Consider the following 10,027-nt stretch of genomic DNA (forward strand, 5'->3'; position numbering starts at 1 on the left):
GAGGAAAATATGGAATTACGGAGGAAAGATTAAAAACGAAGAGATGGAGGAAGGAAGAGGAAAGACGATGAGAAATGAGAGGAGCAATAAAACTGGAGAGCTAAATGAGGAAATGGAAGAGGAGACTGAGGAAGAGGATACAGACGAATAAAAGAAGGAACTGAGGGAAAAGTGAAAAAAGTGAGGAACATGTATAACGAAACCTTAAGAAGAAATAAGGAAATGAGGTGAACGAAAGGAAGAGAGAGAAAAGGAAGAGTAAAGAAGAAAATGCGAAAAGCCCGGGGGAAAAAGAACTGCAGAAAAGAAGGAAAAAGTAAGTAAAATGGGGAGAAGGTAAATAAGGAGGCAAAATAGAGCAGGAAACATGGGGAGAGAGAGAGAAAAGAAAGAAAGGGTTAGACGAATAAATAAAACTTTTAAAAATCCGCCGAAGTTTCTTCGGCGCAATCGAGTTTTCTGTACAGTGTATAATCAAGGCCACCGATAATAGATCTATCTTTTGGTGGTTTCGGTATAATGCTGTATGAGCCGTGGCCCATGAAACTTTAAGCAAGGCCCGGTGGTGGCCTATCCTATATCGTTGCCAATCGCACGATTATGGCTAGCTTTAACCTTAAATAAAATAAAAACTACTGAGGCCAGAGGGCTGCAATTTGATATGATTGATGACTGGAGGGTGGAAGATCAACACACCAATTTGCAGCCCTCTAGCCTCAGTAGTTTTTAAGATCTGAGGGCGGACAGAAAAAGTGCAAACAGAAAACAGTGCGGGCAGAATAAAGTGTGGACGGACAGACAAAGCCGGCACAATAGTTTTCTTTTACAGAAAACTTAAAAGAGGCGAGAGGGGAGGAAAGGAAAGAGGAACGGAGAAAGAATAATCAGGAACGAAAGTAGAGGAAAAAGACGAGAAGAATTAAATGAGAAGGTAAAGGATGATAATGAGGACATAGGAAAGAATAATTTGAACAGAGAGTATATGGGAAGATAATCAGACGTAATATGCCAAGATGGAAATAAATGTGAAATATCTATATTTCCCAATCAGCTACCCTAATTCAGAGTTACTCACTCTATGAAGTAACAACAATTAGTGCAGGAGGAAGAGGCACTTACACTTTTTTTATGACATGTACCTTTTTAGTTTTCTGCAAAAGAAAACTGTTGTGCCGGCTTTGTCTGTTCGTCCGCACTTTTTTCTGTCCTCACTTTTTCTGTCCGCCCTCAGATCTTAAATACTGAGGCTAGAGGGCTGCAAATTGGTATGTTGATCATCCACCCTCCAATCATCAAACATACCAAATTGCAGCCCTCTAGCCTCAGCAGTTTTTATTTTATTTAAGTTTAAAGTTAGTCATAATCGTGCTTCTGGCAACGATATAGGATAGGCCGCCACCGGCCCATGGTTAAGTTTTATGGGTCGCGACTCATACAGCATTATACCGAGACCACCGAAAGATAGATCTATTTTCGGTGGCCTTGATTATAAGCTCTAACGGCTGTACAGGAAACTAGATTGCGCTGGAGAAACCGGTGCATTTTTTACTTGTCTGTTTTTGCATTTGAAAGAAGTGAAGGAGAAATGGGTCGCTGGATAAATCTTTAGTGATAAAATGCACGAATATGGTGTCACTATTTACTGGATGAACTATTTCATATCCCCATTCAATCAAATATTTTCTTAAATTCATAAATATTTGCTTGGCGGCCAGGAGGTTTTCTCTTTTCAGGTTATGTTGGGAAGAATGGGGGGCGGAGGTGTTCCCCATCACGTGGTTACCCACGGCAGGTAGGTAGTGGCCCCTAATTTAAGAAGGATGCATCCACGCATTTTGAACATTTTAATTTTCCGTCGCTCCAAAACTACAGTTCCTCAACGTGGTTCCCTACGAGCGTTAGAATCTGGATATTTTAAATGGTTAACTAAGCATTCTCATCGGAAATGTATTGTTAAATACGGCAAATTCGTACCAGAAAACTATATAAAAAATTGTTTTACATTCTTATTCGATTCGAGGTTTGAAAATAACAGTTTTACCCATATATTCATCTTAATTTTTAAAAAATCAAACCTGACATTAGTGATATCACGGTCACTGTTTTACGGTTTTCTAAAAAATGTTTAATGTTCGAATTACAGAGAACGATCCTACGACGAGAATGATCGAGGTGAATTTAAACATTTCCTTTTCGTATCCCATAAAATTAAAGGGTACATTTTCTTTGTTGAACAAAATTGTCCGTTTTCTTACTCAAAGAAAATAGACCACTTTGCACTGTAACCAAAACTCTTTTAAAATGAATAATGACGTTAGTATCTGTTACTTGTAAGAGTCCTGAGGTACACACCAGGCCTCCTGATCTATATCAAACTTCACCACACCATACAGCATGGACTTATTAATAACAAATCAGTATCGAACTTTGAAACTAAAAAAAAACACACACACAAATTGGATAAGAGAAATCCACCATATACACTAAAAAGGGTGCATAACGCTCTGAAACTGTATATGGATTTATATATTTATTCTCCAATTTGTGTTTTTTTTTCATGCATGGGCTTATATATAAACCAGCTCACTCTTAACCATGAACCAACCATTAAGGTACAGCACTGCAACATAAAAAGTTCTCTTTTCGCATCACTGTGAGACAGCTAGCTGGAAAAAACCAGATATTTTTTAAAAATTTCTATTCAATATAATTAGAATATATTTGTTTCCTGCCTCTAGGTTTCTTGATATAGTTTTCGCCTATGTTATAAAACCTTTTCAACAATGCACAGTTTAGAACCATTCAGACTTTTGTTGCTTCTATATAAATAGTCTTGAGAACTTCCGTTTCAGGATAGTAAGCGCCGAGTCATGCCATGAAGTGTTGACAAAGCTAATGCACAGCTTTGCTGAATCTACTGTCTCTGACGTTCTTGGGCAGTTTCTTTGAGAATTAGCCTCAATTCGTAAGGCACATAACATTTTCCACGTCATTACCTCGGAGTGCCAATGTTTCCTTATCATTATTTATATCTTTTGTATCTGAATAAAATAATAGCATGACTGTGACGGTTACTGTCTCACAGGAAACCTCCTTCGACGTCCGGTTATGCTTCGCAACCAACTGATATCGAAGGTTTGGTTATTTATAAACGGCTGCACTGATTCTTCTCACGGAAATAAGCAAACTTTTTGTGAGTTTTCCATTAAATTTGAAAGTTTTCTTCTGTTTCAAACTCTGACTCTGATAACAGCGGGATGACATATTCGATTGCCGTTCATAACAATACCCGGCAGATCTTTCCGTCAATACCGAGTGACGGACGACACGACGTCACTGCACAGCAGCGCACGTGCAGTATTTATGTCATGTGGCCTTTAATAATTTTTTTTTCATGGACTATGTAATACTGTTCGTTCGTTCGTGCGTTAAGAGCCTTGTCGTGCATTTTTTTCTGGTCTTCATGTGAAGTCATTTCCTAATAATTTGTTGGAAAAGTGTCCATTCCATTGTGTCAAAACTGAGCGTCGCAGGAGGGAAGTTCCCTTTGTAGTTTTCATCAATAACCAAAATTTCTCAAAATACGTGAAATATTTGTTTTCTGTGAGTTTTTCATATGATTCCGAACATTTTTATAATAATTTCCGTTGGAAAATGTTTGGTTATCCCATCAGAAAGACTCCCCTGCCCTTCCACACCTAAAACTGAGGCGGGGACTCAGTAAGAAACTGTACTTTTAAGGTCAGTTATGGTTGAAGGAGTCCTGCGCCCAAGATTCTTCTGGTCAGGCAGAACCCAATGCCCTGGGCATGGTTAGGCTACTTCATATCCCTGTTTTTTTCTCTCTCTCATCTTTCTTCCCACCCAAAAATCACGTTCCCCACTAAGGAGCCCCACTGGAAAGGTCCAGTTGTTAGACAGAGGCGTTGTCATGGGGATAACCGACCATTTCTTATAGAGTGAATGTCAAGTTTGTCCAGGAGGCAGAAAAAACTGGAAACGTCACATTCACCTTTTTTTTTTTAGAATAAAGTGTTATTGTAAATACTTATTAGGGTTTGTTTGCTATGTAGTAATTTAATCCTTCAGGTGCAGTTCTCTATGCACTGGTTCTTGTCATGCACTTGAATACGATCCATTTATGACAGAAGTTTTTCAGTTTCATTTTGCCTTATAGTTTTCCTCTTACCACTGTTTTTATCTTGTCTGAACTAGTCTTATCGCTACTTTTTTTTCCTCGAAAAAACTCTTCTTTTATCTCTGTTTTTTTTTTTTTTTTTTTTTTTGTCTTGCCTTGACTTTGCTTTTTTCCTCTCTCTCTTATCTTTAGTCTCTGTATTTATCTTAACTCTGCTTTTCTCTAGTCTCAGCTTTTCCTCTTTTCTCTGCTTTTCTCCTTTCTCTAGTTGTTCCTATCTCTGTTTTTTATTAGTAGGCATTCTCCTTCTCTCTTATTTTTCCTCTTCTCTTGTCACTGCATCCTTCTGAACTATTTCTCTTGTCACTGCTTTTCTCTTATCTCTGCCTTTCACTTATCTCTGCATTACACATATCTCTGTTTTTCTCTTATCTCTGGTGTTCCCTCGTCTCTAGTTGAATAATATCACTCCCATTTCCGGATGATCAGTCTGTTGCCAAATTATCAGTCGAAAATGAAAAGTGACGTCACTGAAAAGGCAGAGTCAGCCAACATTTTCCAGGATTTCAATCAAATTAAATCTTTTCGAGAGCCGACGTCTGTTGGTAGACCATGATCCGGAGGGCCAAACCAGGCCTCCTAATCCTTTTCACGCCGTGTTGGCGTAAACGGGATTAATCTAAACCTGGACCAACCAAGGCGAAGAGAGACAAAGTCTACCCAACTGGGTGGAGTCGCCTCCCAACTGGGGTAACTACGTAGGTGATGACGTATCTTAGAGGTACCTGCTCATTACGGCAATTCACCTGCTGAAGTAATAAGGAGGTAGACAAAGCTCCGCCTACATGGGGGATTTGGGGGGAAGTGAGCAGACCTTCTCTTTCTCTTGGCCTTCGGACCATCTATGAACTGAAGCCAACCATCACTACCAGTTGCCCTAATCGTGAGATCATGTTATTCGTGTGACCCAAAGTCATTTGGGAGTACCCAGCTTGGGAATACCATTGTAGGAGTGGGCATGAGGAACAGAATGCACTGGCATGCATAAAGAAGTAGACATCTTCAAAGTAATAAGGGCTGCTCTAGGAGAAAGACTCCAGTGCTGGTATACAAACTAACTCAATCTAGACCAACTGACTGTGCTAATCCTTTTAATTCCATTATTAATAATGGTTTGACTGAATGAATTAGTTCTTGTGAAAAGAAGCCACCCATTAAACTAGAAACCAGGCTTGCACAGAACAGAGTACTCAAACGTTTTAAGAAAAAAATATCAGAAGAACAACAATACATTAAGACAAATTGTATAACGAAAACTGTCAACATTCATCAATGCATGCACACTTCCGCAAAAACATGTTAGTTTAAACTTTTGTTTGTCTGCATTCAAGAGAACAGACGGCCGGATTTTGATGGAATATGGCAGAATCATTTGGAGGGTGGTTCGTTTCAGTTGATAAAACTTTAACTGAAACCCAGTCATGAATACCCACTTAATCTGGCTAAGAGACAAACAGGCAGACAAACCGAACATAAGCATCACTTCACAAGCGGAAATTATAAACAAAAAACTACTTACGCAACTTGCTTACGTAGTTTATAAAAGCAAACAGGTCACCAAAGGGGAGATTTGAATGTTAATCTTTTCTTAGAAGCTCTCTCTCTCTCTCTCTCTCTCTCTCTCTCTCTCTCTCTCTCTCTCTCTCTCTCTCTCTCCGTGGAATTCTCCTTTTGTCCAGCATCGGTTAATGTCCATCGGATTGGTTGCAGTAATTACAGGAGGCTAGTTTGTAGCATCCAGACTACGTTTCCCTTGGGACCTGGACATTCTTCTCTCGGGGGGGAAAAAACATAGCCAGAGGGCCCATCTCATCAAAAATCACTGAAGAACAGAAACCTAGAATTTTGGACACTACGCCTCCCCAACGGAAGGTCTATTATTGCACTCTCGTGTTCCTAGGTCGGGGACATGCTGAAGCCTTCCAAAACTGACCTTTACGACGCGATTTCAGAAGGGCCGTTCTGGGGTATGCAGACAGAAGAGGCTGACAAGCATAACAGAGAGCTTGGCCCTTGTTGCCACAGGACTCAGGAACCAAAATGTTCTGCTGTAGGCCCGGAAGTAGGCGGTGACACGCTCGGCTGACCGCACAATATAGTTCTTCCGGTGCTCCCAGAAGGTGACTGCCGGCGACTCGTGTATCCAGGTTCCTTTTTTTTTTTTTTATGGGCTTGTTTATTTGTCACGTCCACCGTTGTCTTCTTGTTGTTTACTTTTGCGAAAGGTGTGCTCACAATAAAGATTTCTGGGTTGGTACCTTCACATTTTCGGCCTCTTTCATATGTATATTTTTCTCTACAAAAAATTTGCAGTCGACTCTTTATAAAGAGAATGTAGGATGGTTTCTCGTTGTTTCACAATAGTGTTGTAAACGCTGTTTCAAATTACAGGTAGGAAAAATGCTTTAAATATATCAATATATAACACAGACCATGAGAACTGATACTGAATTTGTTATAGCTTCCCAACAGTCACAATTTTGCGAGCTATTTCCAATCTTGCGCTTTTATGATCAACTCGCTACTGGTTCTTTCATTCACTCCTTATTCACTCTTCATCATCCTATCAGTCCGGGTGACAGGAAAAATTCCGATTAAAGGTCCAATTACGCAAGCGATGCACAGACAAAATGTCTCTTGGAAAAGCTGACCTACCTATTTTTGACATGTCATTTACATTGCCAATTGCATCTTTAAACACGCGTGTGCAAAAATATTTTGCACTGCCTGTGAATCAGCAGTGCTACCGCAAAATAAGCTAAGCTGTCGTGTATTAAGTTTATAAACATGAATATGCAATAAAAATTATATTTTCTATTTATAATTTCGAAGAAAATAATTATTCTGAAAGTGCCAGAAAAAAAGCCCGATTTCGCTAGATCGCTAGAGATGATGCGACAAAAAGAAATTGCGTCTCCTAGACTCCTACGTTCAACATAGCTGAATGTCGGAAGCAGCCCCCATATTTTCCTTTATGCTTCGTTAATATACAATGGAATTACTTCCACTGACAAATCATAACGGTAACATAGCAAGACAGTTCTTGAGAATTTAGCAAAATTTTCGGGAATTACGTTTCAAAATTTCTTTCAGTATAACCTGCGTCTGCTCTCGCCGGTTTGAGTAAATCCACTTTTTAAAAATTATTTCGGTTTTAATTTCTCACTTAGTAATGTATCCATCAGTGAACTGTATCAATCCCATTAAAAGATAGTGGACATTTTCTCTTTGTTTGTATTTGTTGTTTTTATTATCGTTACTTTATTACTTCATTTTTATTATTTTATTATTTCGATCCAGTACTGCCTCCTCAAAAGCTGAAGTCTTTAGTTTCTCAATGCAATTCCCCCCAAAGGAGGACAGAGCCGTCAGTGCACCTCACGCGGTGCACTGTAGGCAAGACATGCGGGTTCTTTGCAGTGTCCCTTTGGTCTCTAGCTGCAACCCCTTTCATTCCTTTTACTGCACCTCCGATCATATTCTCTTTCTTCCATCTTACTTTCCGCAACCCTCTCCTAACAATTGTTTCACAGCGCAATTGCGAGGTTTTCCTCCTGTTACACCTTTCAAACCTTTTTACTCACAATTTCCCTTTTTGCGCTGCATGAGCTCATCGGTTCATTCCATTCCATTCCAGTGCAATTCCAGATGAGTATCTTTTCTTTATTTTTTTCATTTTCCCTTCCATTTTGAGATTAATTAACAAGGCCAGAGAATTTACATGACAGCGTTCCACTGACACCTGTTCAGCAACAATCCCCCCTCATTCAAGCCATAAGAAGTATGGCCCCGTGACTCCTATTTTGAGGAGTTCATCTCAAGATTTCCTCTCACAGCTTCTAGTTGGTTGGTTGGTTTTGATTAATCCAGCCTTATGCCAGCACGGGACCTCGCCCAAAGGTGCAAAAGAGAGTGAGAGGATTAGGGTGTACTTCTGGACAATGAACAGCGAACAGAAATTTCTTACCATTTCCTTTTGACTTTATGACAGCTCTCCTCCAACGGTCCCTGGTGAGTGCCACAACTCATTTCATTTCAGCAGCCTGTGCGACCTCTTTCACTTCAGTATTTATCTCCACATTTTTCACCACTGCGGTCAGCACAATCTTCTTCACTTTAACTGTCACCAAGACATTCTCTCCCTCAGAGATTAGCGCCACTTTCACACTTAATTTTTCACCACAAACTTCGTCACTTCATCGATTAGCACCAATTTCACACTTCATTTTTCAGCACAAACTTCGTCACTTTATAGATTAGCACCACTTTTTCACTTTAGTTGTCAGCAAAACTTTTTTCACTTCATCAACTAGAGCCACTTTTTTTTTTTTCACTAAAGTGTGACCACCACCTTTCGCACTTCAGCATTCAACACAATCTGTCATTTTTACCAGTCGGCACCACTTTTTTTCCACCACAGAGGTTAGCACCCTTTTATCGCTTTAGCGATCAGCATGACATTTTCCACCTCTATAATAATAATAATAATAATAATAATAATAATAATAATAATAATAATAATAATAATAATAAATATTATTATTATTATTATTATTATATTATTAAAAAAATAAAACGCAATTTAAGCTCAATGCCATATAAAATGACAGAATACAGACTTCTTGGAAACAGTGCAGAATGTCTTAGCAAGACGCAAAAAAAGGAGGCAGCCGTTCCAACAATAATAAATTGCGGTATAGATGACTGAAATCTAATCATTATGATGTGACTGAATCCCAGTTATCTGGTCGAATCCCAGTGCCATTTATTTATTTATTAATTTGCTTATTAATTTGAAAATTTATCTGTTTTTCTAATAACTGACCTCTTCTCTAAGTATTTCCCATTACCTTCTGTTACTTCTTTCGAAGGAACACCACATTCTTTGGAAGCTTGAATTTCAAGCCCATGGCCCCTCTGGGTTTGTTCCATATGAATGGGGTTCATGTACTGAATAATAATAATAATAATAATAATAATAATAATAATAATAACAATAATAATAATAAAAAGGCTACGACATACTGCAAGTATAAGGCCTTATGTTATACGCCCAACCCTCCTATTCCATCAAGGCTTGGGACCCACTAACTTTTACTTTAGAGCTCCTTTGTCAGTACGATCTCCTCACTTTCCTTCTTGTAGCCAACCCTTTCGTCGTCCCAGGCAATACCTTTCCCCCACGGACGCCAGTCAGCACCAGTCAGCACCTTCCTCCATAGCCACACCACCAGTCACCACCATCATTTCACCGTTATCGTTACGATTTGGGGGATCTCCATTTTGGTCCTTTTGCTCTTACCCAAATAGTAAGGCGAGTCGTCTTTGAAGGGCGTACAATAATATCATTGACATCATTGGTGAAGAAAACAACGGAATAAGTCGACAAAGTAGTTATTCTTTCGTCCTTCGATTTTTTTAGCTTTCTGTTAAAGAAAACTATTGTGCCGGATTTGTCTGTCCGTCCCCACTTTTTCTGTCCGCCCTCAGATCTTAAAAACTACTGAGGCCAGAGGGCTGCAAATTGGTATGTTCATAATCCACCCTTCAATCATCAAACATACCAAATTGCAGCCCTCTAGCCCCCTCAGTAGTTTTTATTTATTTAATGTTAAAATTTGCCATGATCGTGCGATTGGCAACGATATAGGACAGGCCACCAAAAGATAGATCTACTTTCGGTGGCCTTGATTATGCACTGTAGAGAAAACTCGATTGCGTCGAAGAACCTTCGGCGCATTTTTACTTGTTTTGTTTTATTTTGTATTCCCCGTGTCGTGGTGGGCAGGTGAGTTACGTACGCAAATTGACAGGTAAACCAGTGTTATT

At 39.3% G+C, this 10,027-nt stretch overlaps 1 protein-coding gene across 1 annotated transcript in view; it reads left to right on the plus strand.

The window, feature by feature from the left end:
• The first annotated feature begins 1,748 nt into the window (after positions 1-1,748).
• The window catches only part of LOC136841999 (high mobility group nucleosome-binding domain-containing protein 5-like), a 47,773-nt gene continuing 39,494 nt past the window's right edge, over positions 1,749-10,027 (plus strand). Inside the window, exon 1 of the mRNA XM_067109401.1 lies at positions 1,749-1,792. Within this exon, the coding sequence (XP_066965502.1) occupies positions 1,749-1,792 (44 nt within the window). The remainder of the gene's footprint in view (positions 1,793-10,027) is intronic.

The sequence above is a fragment of the Macrobrachium rosenbergii genome, chromosome 9 (assembly GCF_040412425.1).
Source record: "Macrobrachium rosenbergii isolate ZJJX-2024 chromosome 9, ASM4041242v1, whole genome shotgun sequence".
NCBI classification, from domain to species: Eukaryota; Metazoa; Arthropoda; class Malacostraca; order Decapoda; family Palaemonidae; genus Macrobrachium; species Macrobrachium rosenbergii.